At 41.9% G+C, this 18,425-nt stretch overlaps 1 protein-coding gene and 1 pseudogene across 4 annotated transcripts in view; both read left to right on the top strand.

Annotated features, from left to right (window-relative positions):
* Positions 1 to 18,425, top strand: part of SASH1 (SAM and SH3 domain containing 1) — a 181,992-nt gene that overhangs the window by 105,452 nt on the left and 58,115 nt on the right. For 3 of the 4 annotated variants that reach the window (XM_028103358.1, XM_088024236.1, XM_028103359.1), the window contains exons 5-8: positions 1,604 to 1,644; positions 4,370 to 4,456; positions 7,033 to 7,145; positions 13,625 to 13,726. In XM_028103358.1, coding sequence (XP_027959159.1) covers positions 1,604 to 1,644; positions 4,370 to 4,456; positions 7,033 to 7,145; positions 13,625 to 13,726 — 343 coding nt within the window. Of the gene's footprint in view, positions 1 to 1,603; positions 1,645 to 4,369; positions 4,457 to 6,619; positions 6,674 to 7,032; positions 7,146 to 13,624; positions 13,727 to 18,425 lie in introns of all 4 variants that reach the window. The other variant, XM_088024235.1, reaches the window with a different exon arrangement.
* Positions 8,633 to 9,576, top strand: LOC114209213 (lanosterol 14-alpha demethylase pseudogene; annotated as a pseudogene).

Here is an 18,425-nt window from a genome sequence, read left to right as displayed (position 1 = left end):
TTCATTTTTGCGTGGCTCGGAGGGCAGAGAGGACATCCTGGGAGCTAAACCTTGGCAAGATTCGATAATAGGGTAGATTTTCCTTATATTTACTGTGTCCACAGCTAGTGGTATTGGGAAATCATGACTTCGGGTCTAGCTCTCGTCTTCAGCAACTGAGGTGCCTCCCCTGTTTCTAGTCTGAGCAACTCCTCTCTCCCCTCATTGACGATAGAGGTCTCTTAGATCTGTGCGCGGGTCAGCAACCATTCTCTTCTCTCAGACTTCGGCTGTGAAGGTGCTTGCAGGCTTGGGCCTTTGTGCTCAGCTGGCCCCCAGCAGTGAGCTGGCACCAGTCATCCTGCCCTGAAGGGAGATGGCTTCTCCCAGGTGGCTCTGCAGGACAGAAAGCCCCATCCTGCTTTCTCTGGTCACCTTAAATCCTAGAGGTCCTTCTCACCTGTAAGGTGGGCAGCAAATCGCCATTTGCATGCTCTTCTTCTCTTCCTCCGATCACTTCAGTGTGACACGGTTCTGGCCTCCCAACCTCTGTCTCCCCATGGATTCTCCCATCAAGAATGCATTTTTGCCAGATGCCCCCTCCATCCTGGCAGGTGAATCTAGTGAAGATTCAGGTGTGAACCCCCTGAGGATCTGTGCTTCTGTCCCATTGCCAGTTCCTTCTTCCTGATTTTCCTTGTCAGCAAGTGGACACCAAACTTACCCTCTAGGCTTTGGACCCACGCAATGAAGGACGCTTCCCCACCTCTCCTCTGACCTTTAGGAGAGAACCCGTTTGAACTTTGCTTTGGTTTCTTTCCTTCTTACTTTAAGTCGATATCTGTCTGTGTGTGTTCTAGAGAAACAATTAATTGGTGTTGGGTTGTGTTCATGTTTCAAGTTATTTGGTTGTGTCTGTATTTGTCACAAACTGGCAGCCATGGTAGGGTGGGGTGTGGGCCAAATTTGGTGCCCAGATACTCGTTGATTAACTTGGACGCATTTTTAAAAACATTGAATTATTTGCCATCACTGAAAAATGTGGAGCTGCTTTTTTGTTTTGGTTTGTTTTGTTTTTTAAAGCAGATTTCCTGGCTTCTCTTTGAACATAGGAGGATCTAGCAAGGCAGATCGCGTGCCTGTGAATTGTCAGCAACCATCTGCTCTCTGTTCGGAGCATCCGATTGCCTACCTTTCTCCTGCAGCTGACCACGGCACTCACCCACTGGCCGAAGTGGCTGGTGTTTGTGCGGCCGGGTCTCTAGTGGTGTTACTGTCTGCTTTCTCTTTCCCACTTACAACAAGAGACTTCTCAGTGGCGGTAACAACATGTGGTTAATAGTTCACAGAAGTGGATCATCTGGTGATCCTCTAGTGAAATCCATTCCCTTCATTTAATAGAGGTCTTACCCTGGAGTGAGTCTTCAGTAAATGTTGACAAAGGGTTCTTGAGTCTGTTTCTAGAAAGGTAGCAGCTGGCTAGATAAGACTAGCGGTACCGTATCAGAATCTCCCCAGCTCGGCTAAGTGGTGTTGATGCTGGGGCAGCCGAGTTGGGAGGGTTTTCAGTCCTCGTTCAAAGGTGAGGCTCCCTCGTAATCAGACATGTTTTTTTCTTTTCTAGGAACACTCTTCCTAAGTCGAACTCAGAAGACGGCTGTGTAGGTCAGTATTCCTTTTCTTGGTTTAACGGCTTAAAATTATTTTAATACTTTATAGAACACAGAAACTGTGAAAAAACAAAAACCACAAAGAATCTTTGCACCCAGAAAGAAACACTGTTAAGATTTTGATACATCTCTTTCCTCTCTTTGCCCCTGCCTGTATTTATGTGGGTTTTCTTTTAAACATAATTGGCGTCATACTGTACATTTTATTTTATATATTTTTTCAATTGAATATGTCCTGAGCATTTGCCCACATTGATTAAATGTTCTTTTTTTTTTTAAAGATTTTATTATTATTATTATTTTTTTTGACAGAGAGAGACACAGCAAGAGAGGGAACATAAGCAGGGGGAGTGGGAGAGGGAGAAGCAGGCTTCCCGCTGAGCAGGGAGCCCGATGCGGGGCTCGATCCCAGACCCTGGGATCATGACCTGAGCCGAAGGCAGACGCTTAATGACTGAGCCACCCAGGCGCCCCGATTAAATATTCTTTCTTTTTTTTTTTTAAAAAAGATTTTATTTATTTATTTGACAGGGAGAGACACAGTGAGAGAGGGAACACAAGCAGGGGGAGTGGGAGAGGGAGAAGCAGGCTTCCCATGGAGCAGGGAGCCCAATGTGGGACTTGATCCCAGGACCCTGGGACCATGACCTGAGCCGAAGGCAGCTGCCCAATGACTGAGCCACCCAGGCACCCCAGCGATTAAATATTCTTTATAGTAAAATTTTTAAGTCTGTATATATTCCATCATATGGGATGCGCCACAATTTAATCAACCGTCTCTTCTTTGCTGGACATTTAAGTTGTCTCTGATTTTTGCTCTCAGAGAATTGATGGTATCCTAAAAATCTTTGAGCCTATCCCTGATCATGTCCGTAGGATAAATCCTTTGATTTGGAACTTTTGAATCAGAGACTATGTACAATTAAGGTGTTACATATTTTATATTTCCTTGATTATAAAACCCACTCATGATTTTGTAATCTCTTTTCTGTTTGGGTCAGAGCAAGTCCAACAAGAGTTGTCGTGATTAGGAGCACAAGCGCTTAGATTAGGTTTGGAGTTAGGTTTGAATCAGGACTCTTCGAACTCAGTGGTTATGGCCTTGGGCAAATCACTTGCCTCTTGAAGCATCAGTTTTCTCGTCCACTAAATGGGAACAATAATACATTCTGTTCATTGCACGTATTAAGTGAGATAAACCATTAGATAGCAAGGTGCCTGGGTATGGTAAGTGCTCAGTAAATGTTAGCTCTTATTGATTTTTCAATTTGCACCTCCATTTCGGAAACATTAAAATAGAGGAAGGGGAAGGGAGTATAGCCTTCAGTAAAAGAAATACGTTCTAATCCCGAATTGCCTGAGAGAAAGGCTGAGTGAGTGATAACCCTGCTTCTGCTCTCACCTTCCGTGCTAATATTTGCTGCAGCGTTTAGCCAGAAAGCAGCGGGTGCCTGCATGCTGCCGGCCAAGATTTGGGGTATACAGGAAGTCTCCACATAGCGGGCATGGGCTTCATTCCAGAGCTCCAGGCTCGTCAGCACTGAAATGGGGGCATCTTGTGTTGACACATGGCGCCTTCTCGAGTCTGGGAGCCCCGTGCACAGGGGTTTCCACGCGTCTGTGCTGCATTGCCTGGCACCACCAGTCTAGACTGTGGAAACCAGCAGCGGGTTACTCCACTGGGCCCTGCTTCCCGTGGCCGCAGAGCAGCCAGACACACCGAGTGGTGACAGTGATGAAGCTGGTGCTTTGCGTGTGCCCCGTCCACCTGAGACCTGCTGCTTTGTTTCATCTCTAAGTACGGGGCCTCTCCCGTCTTTCACGTGCTCTTTCCCTTTTACGTTTTAAAAGGCATCGTAGATCAGCGAGGATCAGAACCCTAGCAAACGCTGCAGATGTGCAGCTGCGGCAGTGAGATGGTTTTCACCTGCAGACAAGTCAAACTGTCCCCCAAACAGTCCGGGGGGTTGGGGGGAGAGGGAGGAGGGGGCTCAGTTGGGAGCTGTCACAGCAGGCCAGCGGTCTGCTTTTCTCGCGTCGTACCCTGGGTAAGCTGCAGGTAGTCGGTCAGCAAGTAGCCTGAATGCCAGAGAGGTGTGAGCCCCCTCTCCCCACCCTGCCTACGCCGTAGCTGCCCGCCGCCCCCCCCCAAGCAAACTCGACGCCACAGAGAAACAGTGCGGGTCAACCCATCGGGCTCCTGGAGCCGGCTCTGTTGACGGGCAAGTACAGCCAGGTCATCCAGCCCTTCTGTCGTCCTCCTTAAATCTGGAACAGAAATAAATCGAGGGGAGATCGACAACAGGGATAACGACAAAACAAAGTTAACTTCTTAAATTAACCCATTTGTGGTTTCGTTGGAGTAATTGTGGCCAAGACCAGAGGGGGAGACTCCACCGCAAGACAAGACAGGGCAGAATTAGACATACTAGTTAAACAACATCAAAGTGAATACTCGAATGTGTGTTTTGCTTGCCTTTTTGATGTTTCTTTATTTCTCATCTTAACCCCACTGCACCATTACTTGCTGCTAGGAAATTTGCATTTCCTTTAAACAACTTTTTAGGCATTTCCAAGTCTTTCACAAATCTAAAGAGAAAAACTGTCTTTTTGTGAAATCAAAGTATTCTTATAAGCTTTGAATTATAAAGAAGAGGCTACTTTTGTTATTAATGAATTTATTTCTTGTGCCTTTTTTTCCCCTCCTTTCGTTTTTAAAGGAAAAGGAGACTGGAAGAAGAAAAATAAGTATTTCTGGCAGAACTTCCGAAAGAACCAGAAAGGAATAATGAGACAGACTTCAAAAGGTACTGTACCACAGCTGATGGACAGTAGGTCCTTTTAGCTCCCAAATGTTGAGAAGCCTGCGCCCACTAATCTAACTGGAGGCCGCCAGTTAGAAACACTCATTGCCCGGGCCCACAAAGATTTCGACTTTTCTGACATTCCTATCATGACTTTTAAGACTTCATCCCAGTGAGTTGTTTTTATTTTGTTTTGTTTTGTTTTGTTTTAATCAAAACAGATTGAGAGTTGGCAGGTTCTTCCTCTTCATAGATCTGACGGCAAAGACCAAATCTTGCGTTTTCTCTGTCATACCAACCTCAGGAAGATCTTTCCTTGCCAAGATCTATCCCAAAAGGGTCCAGAAAGTCATAGCGTTTGTTAGTTTTGGACCCATCCCCCTGTCCTGCCACTTGGGGCCTTTGCAATCTTCTGAGCTTTCGCTGCATTTCTGTGGCAGGCCAGTTTCGGGGTTGTTGCCCCTGGAAACTCTGTCTCCTGGTCTGACATCATGGGAATGTGCCCAGGCCGCTTTGTGGAGGGAGCCCTGCCCGCCTCTCGGCTGTGTCTTTGTTGTTGTTTATATAGTAAGTAAATATGTCATCCCTCTGAGGCCCAGTTGTGTAATTTATGTTTCCCCCGTATTCAGAGAGGAAGCAGACACAACGCTACTTCTCGATCCCAGCCCAGTCCAATGAGGTTATCATGAGATGAACATTTTTAGTGGCTCACCAGCGACTGTTTTCGTTTACAAAATCATAGTGTCCTACCCTGTTCAGAACGCTTCTCCAGTTACTCGTATGCACGGAAATGGGACATGGAGACAAGGAGAGCACGTCCAGCAGTCACACACCTGCGACCCCGGCCACATTCACTGGGGTTGATTCCTGGTGTAAGGTTATGGTTCTTAAACATTCCCAGTTTTTCCTTCTGGTACACACCCAAGATCACTTGCGATTCAGAGTAAACCTCGGATCCTAACCAAGTCGTATTTAGAAAGAAAGGGAAGGAAAAAGAGAGAGAGAGAAAGGGACGCAGGGATAGAGGGGGGAAGCCAACAGTTTACCGGCTCATGTGGATTTTTAAAAAAAAATCCAGCCAGCTCCCCGTCGCTTCCCTCCACCCTCGGAGGTGACGCAGATAGTAAAATGAATCAAACCAGCAGGCTTGTCCCCTCACCCAGCACACACTATTATTCTTCCCGGACAAGTTAGATGAGTGGCGAAGGGAACTTGAGTGGTATTTCTGGACTGATTGATTACAAAATAGAAATGAGATAGAGAAACATGGGAACATAAATTCCAGGGTCGGCCCTGATTGCAGTGGGTTCCTACAGGTCTGCAGTCAGACTTTCTTACTGGTCCTCTCCACCAAGGGCAAATTTAGCAGTGGCCAAGCATCCCAGTGACATCGAAGCTGGTAAAGTATGTGTGAGAAAGATAGGGCAGAGGAAGGAAGAGGAACCAGAATGTGGGTTTATTCCCAGCCTGTGCATTACCGCCCACTTCCACTGACCTATCCTTCCTTACACGCTAACCAAAGGCACACAAGCTGATGTGGCTCACATATATTACAGATATCGGTAATCTGTTTGCTTTGCAGGAAAGCACTTTCGAAAGATCCTAATGGGGGATTCTCTTTGCCTCAGCAGTTCTGGCTGCCTTTAGTTTTGTTTTGTTTCCATTTTAGAGGGAAGGGGGTGGGGGCAGAGGGAGAGAGAGAATACCAAGCAGGCTCCACGCACAGTGCAGGGCCTGATGTGGGGCTCAATCTCACGAGGGGGCTGAGATCATGACCCGAGCCAAAATCAAGAGTCGGATGCTTAACTGCCTGAGCCACCCAGGCGCCCCTGGCTGCCTTCAGTTTCGAGGGGGAAATTGAGTTCCCCTCACAGTCTGGATACATATTTATGACAAGACTTTCAGATATATACATATTTATGATGAGACTTTACTATATATATTACATAATATATAAATGAACTCAAAATGCTTCATCCTTGTGATTTTGTTTTCGCCTGTCCTCTGAGGAACGGCAGTTAAATAGCTTCGTAGGAATCTAGGATCTCGCCAGGCGGCAGGTCTTGTTCTGCCGCTGACTCTGTGACCTTAAAGCTCTATGTTACAAAAAAGGGGTCCCTCCCACTCCTCTCAAAAAGATTTTCTTCTTGTTCATATTTGAAATAGAAGGACACAGAGGACCATCAGCCGACGGAGCCTTGGAATGCTTGTCTGCTCTAGGTGGGTCTTTTCAATCAGGTCTCTGCCCCACCTCTTACTCTGAACTTCCTGTCGGCTTTCTTCCAAAACCCTTCCACTAAGCCCTCCATCACAAAGGCTCTGGTCATTTTGAAGAATTTGTTTCTATGGTAACATGCATACGTCCTCAGAGCCTGTTTCTCAATAAGATGGGCTCCTTGGCTTCCTCGAAAGCAGCCCATTACTCTCTGCTCCTGTTGTTGCTCCATCAGCAACGTGCAATGCCAGACAATGCCCTTGAACTATCTCCTTCTCCAGTCCTGACCAGTGACCTTGCAGGACTCAGCATGCTGTTTTATCTTCCTTTCATTTCATTCGTGTCTTTTGTCTTCACTCTCTAGGAGAAGATGTGGGCTATGTTGCAAGCGAGATAACAATGAGTGATGAGGAACGGATTCAGCTGATGATGATGGTCAAGGAGAAGATGATCACCATTGAGGAAGCGCTTGCGAGGGTAAGAGTGCAGATACTTGGTTTACGTTTGTGAGCATTTGACCCGCTTATGTGGAAAAATGGGGGGTTGCTATAAAGGGAATGTTTGTGTGCCCCCCAGCCCCAGTCCATGTATTAAATTCTAATGCTCAGTGCGGTGTTATTGAGAGGTAAGGCCTTTGGAGGTGCTTAGGTTCTAAGGGGGGGAGCCCTCGTGAGTGGAATGAGTGAGCTTACAAAAGAGGCCCCTGAGAGCTCCCACACCCCTTCCGCCATGTGAGGACTCATGACAAGAAGACAGCAGCCTGTGAACCAGGAAGCACGTCCTCACCCCACACTAAATCTGCCAGCTCCTTGATCTTGGACTTCCCAGCCTCCAGAACTGTGAGGAATTTCTGTTGTTTATAAGTCATCCGGTCTATGGTAATTTGTTATAGCAGCTCTAGTGGACTAAAGCAGGGGCCTCAAGAGTACAGGAATGTGTTATTTAAAGTAGTATTTTGATGATACTTTGATGGTCATCAAGTACTTATGTTATCAGATAAAATACTAATTCCATTCTCTTGGCTTAATACAAGCATTCCATGTGAATTTTAAATTTCTGTATTCAGTGACTGCACACCTGTGAATGAGTGGCAAATATTTTTGAGCTGTGGACCACTTTAATGAGAAAAGTGATTCTCTGAATGCCATTGCAAAATACACAAGCTTTGAAAAAAGAGTGACAAGAATATAACAATGATAAAAAATTATTAAATAAAAAACAAAGTAAAACTTAATATAGTACAACCATTGTAAACATCAGTTGTATAAGATGCTGTCACAGAATAAACTTTGAATAATTTAGAAGTTAAGCTTTAGGCATACCTTAAAATTTTGCTTACTTTTCTTTCTAAGTAGGTATTAATTAGTGTGTCATATTTTTTGCTCTGAGCTAAATTAAGCACTAAAAGAAGCCTAATTAATCCTTAGGGTACTGGTGTAGCATTTATGATAGAGAGATAGCAATTATTAAGAGGTTTCCTGCTTGGTTGTTGCCCAACAAACTGACTGATGGATTCTTGGGTTTCCACTTAGAATAGTTGGTTTGGTACTGTGTAGACAGTCATAAATTAGGCAGGTTTAGAAACGAATGAAAACTTTTAAGTCACTAAGGAATCATTGAATGAGTTATGACTTTACCATTAAGTAGAATCTTAAAGATATGAAACCTTGAAACCGTGACGAGCACGTTCAATTTAGAAACAAATGAAAACTTTTAAGTGACTAAGGAATTATTGAATGAGTTATGACTTTACCATTAAGTAGACTCTTAAAGGTCTGAAACCTTGAAACTGTGACAAGCACGTTCAATTTAATTTCCTATACCTGACTCTAAACCTCAATAGTTTAAAAAACAAAAAGTTTCACGTATTGTTGAGACAGCCTTGGGGGGAATAAAGCACTTGAAGGGAGAGGGAGATGGGATGGGGGTTTAGGTGGAGGCCTGAGGGCCAAGGCCACCTCCAGATGCCCATCTGCCGGCTTCTCTTGGTTTGTCGATTTGAAGGAATGGAGGTGATCTTGGCCCACAGTGTCCCTGGTGGACCAAAGTACTACTGGACTAGGGATGGAACAGGTGACAGGTGGTGACCTCCTGTCCTTGCTGCTGATCCACCTTCACCCCCAACCTGGTCTACTGGGAGGAGAGTTGCATGTGATGTACCTAATCCAGTTTTCGTGGAGCAGAAGAAAATATGAGAAGTGGCCTTAACATAGTGTTAGGTAGTGCATTTCTATAATTAAAAAGAATGGAGCATTTTCAAAGCTGGGGAGAAAAAAATTAGTTTGAAGCTCCTTCGGAGTTGATGATTTTAACAGCTAGCTATTTATATGGAAAGGAAATCGGAAGTTGACTGGATGAGAAGGTAGCACAGCTGTGTGTGGATTTGGGTGGAGGCTTTAGCAATGCAGTCTGTCTGTTCCCGGGGTGGGGGTCGGGGGCTGCCCTGCCTAGTTTCAGGACAGAGCTCAACAAGAGATCAAGAATATTTTCTGGTAAGACAATCCGGAAACACAGATTGAAGAATAAAATTGATGACATTCTCTAAACTCTCCTAGATTCTGCACTCAGTGATGGGTGTCCTTTGACAGATGGTGAAGTAGCAAGGAAGTCTCTCGGCCTGCTCTTGGCAGGGCAGCCTACAGCCTCAGCTGCTAGTGCCTGGATGGGCTGCTTCTTTGGCCAGAGACAAAACACTTCATGAAAAATGTTATTTAGAGCAGAAAATAGTCTTTGGAAAGGATTTGCCTCTTTTATGACCAGCTCAAGGATCTAAATTTACTTGATCATTATATTAAAAAACCACAACAAAACAAAAACCTTAAGACTTGGGCCTCCTATAATGACCATGATGAGAATGTCCTTCAGGACCTCAGGTGTATGTTTCTCCTGCTGTCAATCAGTTACTTAAAGCCCCATGGGTAGAACATCTCCTCTTGACAGGGCAACCCAGTATCAGGAGAGAAATTTGCCTGTGTGTTGTTTGGAGCTGGGAGTATCCCCAGTATATCTTTGTATTGGGGGAAATTTTGTCTAATGTCAAACAAACACAGTTTTGTCCACTATGCTTTATTTATATGCATTTGATCTCATTGATGGATATTTCCCCCCTGGGAAGTATGCAGGGTGATTCACACACCTGAAAACCCAGTTATTGATAGAAACAGAGATCAAAATGAAGAAGGCTCCAAGGAATTAATATGTGAAACACAACCATAAGCTGCAAAAAAACCATTTGAAGAGAATGAACTTTATGAAACACCTCTGTATTCCTGTATTTTTCTGTGTAATTGAAAAAGACAGCAGCTTAAAGAAAAGAAAAGCAGCTTAACTTATTATTTTTATATTTTATTAACTGAATAGTTTCATCAAATCTAATGCATTTCAAACATTTTCTAATAGTTTTATGATGGATACTTACTACGTGTGCTTTAAGGAAGTCAAGCTTATTAGTAAAAAAAATTGTTTAGGGGGTCTAGGTAATTGGCATATTCTATGTAACACAATTTCCAGGTGGTAATTTTAAGAGCGTGCATAGCTCTTGGCAAATAAGTTCAGGGTACTTAGATTTGGGGCTAGTTCTGCAAGGATTGGAAGCCTATGAGATACCTGGAAGCCACAGGGTATTCATTTATCTGGGTGATTTTTGTGGTGTGTGAGTGAGGATGGGTGAGTAGGGAATAAATGTAGTTTTAAAGCTTTGGCTAAAAGAACACTAGTGTTTTGGTATGATGGTGCTCAGCAGTGATGGAGCTATGTTGTAGAAAAATATGTCCTTTGACATTTTAACTGGAAGCACTATCTCTAGGAAATTGAGGGAGATCTATGACTATGATTTGATAATCATATTTCCTAAAATATAATTATGAATACAAAAGACTACTCATGTTAATTTGATCTAATTACTAAATATTACATATTTATCCATCTGATAAATATGTGTCTCATTCCATAAGGTCATACCTGTGTGAAAGTCCAAAATAAAGTCATTGGGGTTTTTTGTTTGTTTGTTTGTTTGAAAAGTACTTGTTTGTCACTGACTTGACTGCCGCTAAGTAAGAGAAGGGAGCAGGAGAGCCAGAGGGAAAAGCTGGACAGAGATGCAGTTTCAGGAGAAATCTAGCCTTAGGCTGATCCCATAGGGAGTGGGGAGCTCTGGAAGGTGAATTGCACTGTAGAGTTGTCCTGCCAGAGAAAAGGAGACTTAAAGCTGATTGGGGAGGAGGAGGCAGCCTTCTAGGCATCTCTGGGAAACAACTCCTGTCAGCCATGGAAAGTTCCCTAGAGCAGGGTGTAGATGCGAGCCCAAATGCACAGTAACTGAGAACTTGGTGAACAGTTTTGTGAACAGAGTTTGGGCATCTGGTATACCAGAGTGCATGATTAGGAACTGGGAACCTATATATATTATTATTTTCCTTACAGCAGCTACTGTACATCAATCACAGAGAATTGGACAACTAGAGAGGCTCATGGAGAGAGTCCATAGGAGAACAATGAAATGATTGTAGTTTTTTTTTAAATAGGTCCCATGGGTGAAAATTGGAAAGGATTTATCTCAGAGAAGAAACAGAAAAGAACTTAATCACTATCTTCAAGTATATGAAGGATTATTAGACAACATGTCTTCAGGATGTACTGAACAGTGTTTTGTTTTATTTTGTTTTGCTCTCTACTGAGGACAAAAAAAAGGAAATGAATTAAACTTGCAGCTGGAGGGGATTTAGATTAGATATAATACAAAAGTTCTTTTCTCATAGAAATGGGAACATTTTAGGATCTCCTCAAAGGTTTTTAAAATAGAGTAAGCATTAACCTACTAAAGATGGCCATTCCTCTAGGAATCATGTCCTGGACTTCAAGTATGAGAAAACTATGAGACCAAAGAAAATAGGATGTGAAAGGAGTATTTCCTCCTGAAATAGACACATGTGCGCGTGCGCGCACACACACACACACACACACACACACACACACACACACACACACACTTTAAAACTTCTGTCATTGTTTTAAAGCTGTACATTTGCTTCAAAAGATCTAAGTTCTTAAATGAAATCCATCAATTGTCTTTCTTCTATGAAATTATATTTAAGTCAAAACTTCTTTGGGAGCAAAGTAGAATATAAAATGTAGTTACATAAATAAATAACCAGGTTGCATTTTTCCCCTGTAAAATGCACTTCAAATTCTTTGTAGAGATCCTGTTTTATAACTTGAAAACATAGCACTTTAAAATTAGAAAATTTAAAAAGGTAAATTTGGGTAGAGTGCAAATTTGAATCTCTCTCTTAGACCCCAGAGTCGATGAAGGACAGGGACGGATAGAGGAAGAAAAATATTCAATCTGTTATGATTGATTAGTTAGGAATTTGTTTTGTTTTCATTAAAGATGAAGCTCATTTAGTGGCTTCTCGAAGTTGGGCCTAAGGTAGAATATAAAAGTATGGCAGAGACTTGGAGAAAAACAAACGATAACCCTTTCAGCCGGCAGCTATTCCAGTCATGCAGGGAGAATGTAGCACTTCAGAAACCAGTACATTTGGAAGGAAAGAGCATTCTAATACCTAACTTAAATATGCCATAAAGATAAGAGCAATATTAATGCCCCTAATGTACCAGAAAGATTAAAGTGGTATTAGCAAATAGCAAAAGTTCAAACACCTGGAGTTGATGTGAACTTTGAGCTCTCTTTTATCGGAAACCGCAAGGCTGGTGATAACACTGTGCTCGTAATGAGTCTGTTGCATTGGTACAGGGTGCTAAGAGTTTTGTTGCGTTATCTTATGTAATTCTGGTAATAGTTCTGTGAGATAGTTTATTGTCACACCCATTTTCCGGCTAGAGGAACTGAGGCACAGAGGAGTTAAGTAATTTGCCCAAGGGTTCACATTTGATACTTGGTTCTGCAGCCAAGTTTTAACCCATTAATCAATGCTGTCTGCTTCCCCACGTCTGTCTCCTGTCACAAGTGTGCGCAGAAAAGAATTTCATGGTAGAAGTGATACTTTGCAAAGTTGCTTTTCCCTAGAGGGATGTTGTCAACATGGTGGCTTTGCCACGTCCACGTAGTTCCAGTGGTTGAGGACAGTCCTGACATCTTCTCCTGGGCTGTTAGGTCAGATCATTTCTGTTTTTTGGTGTCTTGATTTATGGAACATGATTTCATCAGTGTCTAAAATTCATATCAAAAAACTACTTTCTAATAGAATTTTAATATAGTGGCAACTTAACTGTATTGTGTTGCAGAGTTAAATTTCTATGTGTTTTTTGAAAACATGCTTAGAACTTCTCACGTTTGCCATTCTAAAAGACCTTTCTGTTCACTTAAATTTGCCAATTTCCTCTAATGTTTCATTTGTCTTTCTATTTCAGAAAGTAGAAACCGAGTTTCTAAACCCAAACTGTAGATGGCTCTGAACATATTCTAGATAGCTTGTTATTTTCCTCTCCTCCACAAGGGTCCGAAATAAAGCCCATAATGTTTGTTAGGTGATAACACGGAACTGGTAACCTCAAGCAGTCTAGAAAGAGAAAAGCAAGTGCTCTTAGAAAATCAGTTTCAGGCTTCCGCCTCTGTTTCACCAAAATGTCCGTAGTGTCCACCACATCGTGTCTTTCACAAAGAGAGGTAATTCAGAGGCCAAACTACAGACAATTTCTGTTTCTGAACTTACAGTTGAACTGAGAAAGATGAGTTTTGAGGCTGGAGGATCTTGGAGGGAAAATCAAGGTTCTTTTTAGAACACAGAATACAAAGAATCCATTGTGTCTGTCAGTTTGATGTAGATGAAAACTCACGGGGCAGGGCGCCCATCTTCCTCTCAGTTTGGTGAACCTTGTCTTTGTCTGGCACTGAGTCCCTAGTGGTGGCTAGGTGAAGAAGGTGCCCAGAGCATTCTCTCTGACAGCTCTGGCCATTATTTCCATGTCAATCTTTGCATGTTCTCTTGTTGTAGCTCAAGGAGTATGAGGCCCAGCACCGGCAGTCAGCGGCCTTGGACCCTGCCGACTGGCCAGACGGTTCTTACCCAACATTCGATGGCTCGTCAAACTGCAATGTAAGTTTACTGTCTCTGAGCATCTTGACCGCTTCTGCTACAAAGTAGATTTTAGCCAACTTCTGCCTTTGGACTTCTTTCCCCAACTACCAGCTCCCACCGGGATCTGAAAAGAAGGGTCTCTTCTGACACATTACTCAGTTTTCTTGACGGACTTTCTGCAGTCAAAATAGTGCTATTCATTCTGTGTTATTTTTTAATTGTGGTAAATCATATGTAACTTAAAATTTAATGTTACAGGCATTTTTAAGTTCAATTAATATTCAATTCAGTGGCATTAAGCACATTCACATTGTTGTGCCATCATCACCAAAATCCACTTCCAGAACTTTCTCAGCATCCAAAACAGAAATTCTGTAACCATTAAACAGTAACTCCCCTTCCCTAATTTTCGGGAAACCACCATTCTACTTTCTAGCTCTATGAAATTTGACTATTCTGGGTCCTTTAGGTATATGGAATCGTACAGTATTTGTCCTTCTGTGTCTGGTTTATTTCATGTAGCATAATGTTTTCAAGGTTCATCCACATTGCAGCATATGCCAGAACTTCATTCCTTTTTTAAGGATGAATAATAGTCTACCGTATGGATATACCACATTGCATCCATTTATCTGTTGTTTGACACTTGGGTGTTTCTACCTTTCAGCTGTTGTGAACAGTACAGTACTGCTGTGAACATCGGTATATGAATATCTGTTCAAGTCCTTGCTTTCAATTCTTTTCAGTATGTATCTAGGAGTAGAATTTCTAGATCACATATTAATTATATGTTTATTTTCAGAGGAGCCGCTATACGGTTTTCCAGTATGGCTGCATCATTGTACATTCCTGACAGCAATGTGTGAAGGTTCCAGTTTTTCTCCTTCTCACCAACACTTGTAATTTCCCCCTTTTTTGTTAATAGCCACCCTAATGGGTGTAAAATGGTGTCTCGTTGTGACTTTGATTTGCATTTCTCTAACGACTAATAAGAATATATATAGTCCTTAAAGAATGTCCAAGTTCTTTGCTCATTCTTGAATTGGGTTGTTTTATTGTTGGTTGTTGAGTTGTAGGAGTTCTTTGTATATTCTGGCTGCTAATCCCTTATCAGATGCATGATTTATAAATAGTTTCTTTTTTTTTTTTAAAGATTTTATTTATTAGAGAGAGAGAGTGAGAACATGAGAGGGGAGAGAGTCAGAGGGAGAAGCAGACTCCCCACTGAGCAGGGAGCCCGATGTGGGACTCGATCCTAGGACTCCAGGATCATGACCTGAGCTGAAGGCAGTTGCTTAACCAACTGAGCCACCCAGGTGCCCCTATAAATAGTTTCTTTCATTCTAGGGTTGCCTTTTCACTTTTTGATAATGTCTTTTGATGCATAAAAGTTTTTTAAGTTTGAAATCCAGTTTGCATTTGCTTTTGTTACTTGTGCTTTTGGTGTCATATCCAAGAAATCATTGCCAAATCCAATATCATGAAGATTTTCTCCTGTTTTCTTTTAAGAGTTTTAAAGTTTCAGCTCTTAAGTTTAGGTCTTTGACCCATTTTAAGTTTATGTTTATATATGATATAATGTATGGGTCCAACTTCATTATTTTGCAAATAGATACCCAGTTTTCCCAGAACCAATTGTTGAAAAGACTGTTCTTTCCTCAATGACTGGTCTTGGCTTCCTTTTCAAAAATTAATTGACCATATATGTTAGATTTTATTTCTGGGCCCTCTTCTTTTATTCCATTAACTTATATGTCTGTCCTTTGTAGATACTATACTCTTTTGATTAATGTAGCTTTGTAGTAAGTTTTGAAATCAAGACATGTGAGCCCTCTAACTTCGTTCTTCTTTTTCAGATTGTTTTAGCTACTCAGGTCCCTTGAGATTTCATGTGAATTTTAAGATGGGTTTTTCTATTTCTGCAAAAGATGCCATGAGATTTTGATAGGGATTGCAGTGGGTCTGTAGTTGGGTAGTGTTGTCATCTTAATAATACGAAGTTTTTCCAATCCATGTACATAGGGTATCTTTGCATTTCTTTATGTCTTCTTTAATTTCTTTCAGCAATGTTTTGTAATTTTCAGTGTATGTGTCTTACTGCCTTAGTTAAGTTTATTTCCAAGTATTTGATCATTTTTTTTTTGATGCTATTGTAAATGAAAGTGTTTTCTTATTTCCTTTTTACACATTGTTCATTGCTAGGGTATAGAAATGGAACTGATTGTTGATTTTATGTCCTGCAACTTTGCTGAATTTGTTTCTTATCTCTAGCAGTTTTTGTGTGGTAGAATCTTTAGGGTTATCTCCATAGAAGATTGTGTCATGTGTGAACAGAGACAGTTTTACTTCTTTTCCAGTTTGGATGACTTTTATTATTCATGCTATTTTAATGTGACCAAACAGCACTTCCTAGGAGTTCCACAGGGATCATGGGAATTAGAGTTGAGAGTTTCAAGCAGATATTTTGTGATGCCATCATCCAGCTTCATGGAGTGAGAATGGAGGGAGTTACCCTTTTTCACTTATTATGTAGTTGTTTTGTTAGGTTCTTTCTTCCTTAAAATCTGGAAGCAACTCTACCTCCATATCTTTAGCTTCTTGTCCATGCTCTGTGCAGGTAGTCATCTCTCCAGAACACACCTCTTTTCTTTCAGTCTCCTGTTTCCGAAAAGCCTGATGGTTTTCCAGTTCTGTAAGATAAATTCCAAACATTTTGGCAAGGGTCTTGGGTCTTGACTTTAATCAATATCTCCGCTCTCCTCTGCCACGCCCTGCCCCTAATAGCCTCCACTCCATCCACACTGGACCCTGCCTGTGTTACTGAACACACTTGTATTTTCACACACTCTGCTTTAATTCATGCAATTTCCTCTACTTAAAATATCTTCCTCCAGGTTTTTCCAGGTAAAATTCTATGTGTCCTTCAAGATAAAGTCCAACTGCCATCTCCTCTGAAATTTCCTTTCACCCCCTTAAGTATATTTTATTGCTTCCTATTTTGCGCTTTGTTAAACTAGCTTTGTACACGAAACCTGACCATTATTCTAGAATATCGGAATTCATCGGAAACATTTTAGCCTCCTTGGGAATCGTGAGCTGCTTGAGCAAGAAAGGCATGCTACATTATCTTTGTGTCTCCAGTGAGTGTCTAACTGAGTGTCCAGTTCATATGGCACATTCGAGAAATATTTAGTGGACAAAGTTGTATTTAGATGTTTATCTTTCCTGGCTGCTCGGAGAGCATGTTTCATGTCCTACAACCACAGCCTCTGTCTTTATACCTTTTTGCATCTAAGCAACAGATGGTGGCTTATTAGAAGTAAATAGAAGCCTTCCACTACCTTCTTGTCCCTGATTTCCTGAGTCAAGCACCAGATTTCCATTTTAGCTAAAAAAAAAAAAAAAAAAAGAAAGAAAAAACCCCAGGGGATTGTTAATTTGAAAGCACTGCTTGGTTTGCTTTTGTGTGAGAGACTGAGACATTACCCTTTATAGTAATAAATGTATCATATGCTAGCCAGCATTGTGTGCTGGGACTATGAGGTAATCAAAAGAACCGTGTTCATGGATTTCAATGTGCCTTTTTTGGGTCTCTTAGCCCCTTGTCCTAAAGACTAGCATAATACAAATGTAAATCATGAACCTAAAGAATCATGAAGAATAAATACAGTAACTCAGGACTGATGCGATTCAAACCCAACTTGGGGAGAACACAAAGACACCAGTTGTCCATAGTGGGTCCTTTAGTATCAGACTCACTGTATACTGTTCTGATTAATAGCATCTGAGTCAAGGGGGAGTTTATAAGACTATCCAGTCAGAAAAACAGGACTGTAGTAAAACCTCACACACTCAGCAGGGAGAGAGGCTCGTCGCGTTTAGAAAAAGTTAATATAAATTGAGTACAATAGTGGTTTTGAACGAGCTGCTCAGAAAACATGACTAGATATTGGGTTTTGGTTATTACCGCCTTCAGATGGTAAATCAGAACCATCACCTTGGTATAAATTGTCAGAAGGAAGTAGGTACTTCTTAGAAGTCATTCATTCATTCCCTTGAGCATTTCTTTGTTCATTGAGGAGACATCTAGCAAGCGCTTGTATACCAGGCTTAATGCTATAGATAGGTTACAAAGGTATAGGAGCAGGAGAGGCAGGCCCTGCCCTGATGGAGTTTACCCAGCAGTGCAGAGGTTAAAATCACCCCCACATGTGCTCACACAGATTTGAGATGTCATGTACACACTCACATTATTAATTTCTTAGCAAACCGTTTCTTCATAGATGATGCAGAAATGAATCCAGCCTGTTCTAGTTGGATGAAGGGCCAGGAATACCATATGCACCCTCCATTTCCAGTACATCCTTCCAGAAGCTCCAGAGTGAGTTTTTGCTGAGAGATGTAGGTGAAGACAGGCCGTTCAGCAGTGGAGTTTTCTGAAGCGCTATTATTTACCCCGCGTATTTTGCTAGCTGGCTTTGCACAAACAACCCACACCCATTTCTAGTCACGCTGCGCATGCCTGCAGCTGACCACTGTTGGCGTTGAAGTTTGTGTGATCTTGATGGCAGTCTTAATGTACGTGACACTCGCCCTTCTCACCCGACTTCATCCTGACCTGTGTTTATGGAGACTCAGCAAGAAACTCCAGCCCAGATATTCCTTCTCAATAATGCTACATTCGCCTGATAGCAGAGTAATTAATTTCAGATAATTC

The sequence above is a fragment of the Eumetopias jubatus genome, unplaced genomic scaffold (genome assembly GCF_037043125.1).
Source record: "Eumetopias jubatus isolate StellerSeaLion01/CBP00866 unplaced genomic scaffold, mEumJub1_p1.0 scaffold_6, whole genome shotgun sequence".
Classification (NCBI taxonomy): Eukaryota; Metazoa; Chordata; class Mammalia; order Carnivora; family Otariidae; genus Eumetopias; species Eumetopias jubatus.
Note: the sequence above shows the minus strand (reverse complement) of the source record. Positions and strands in the feature narration are given on the sequence as shown.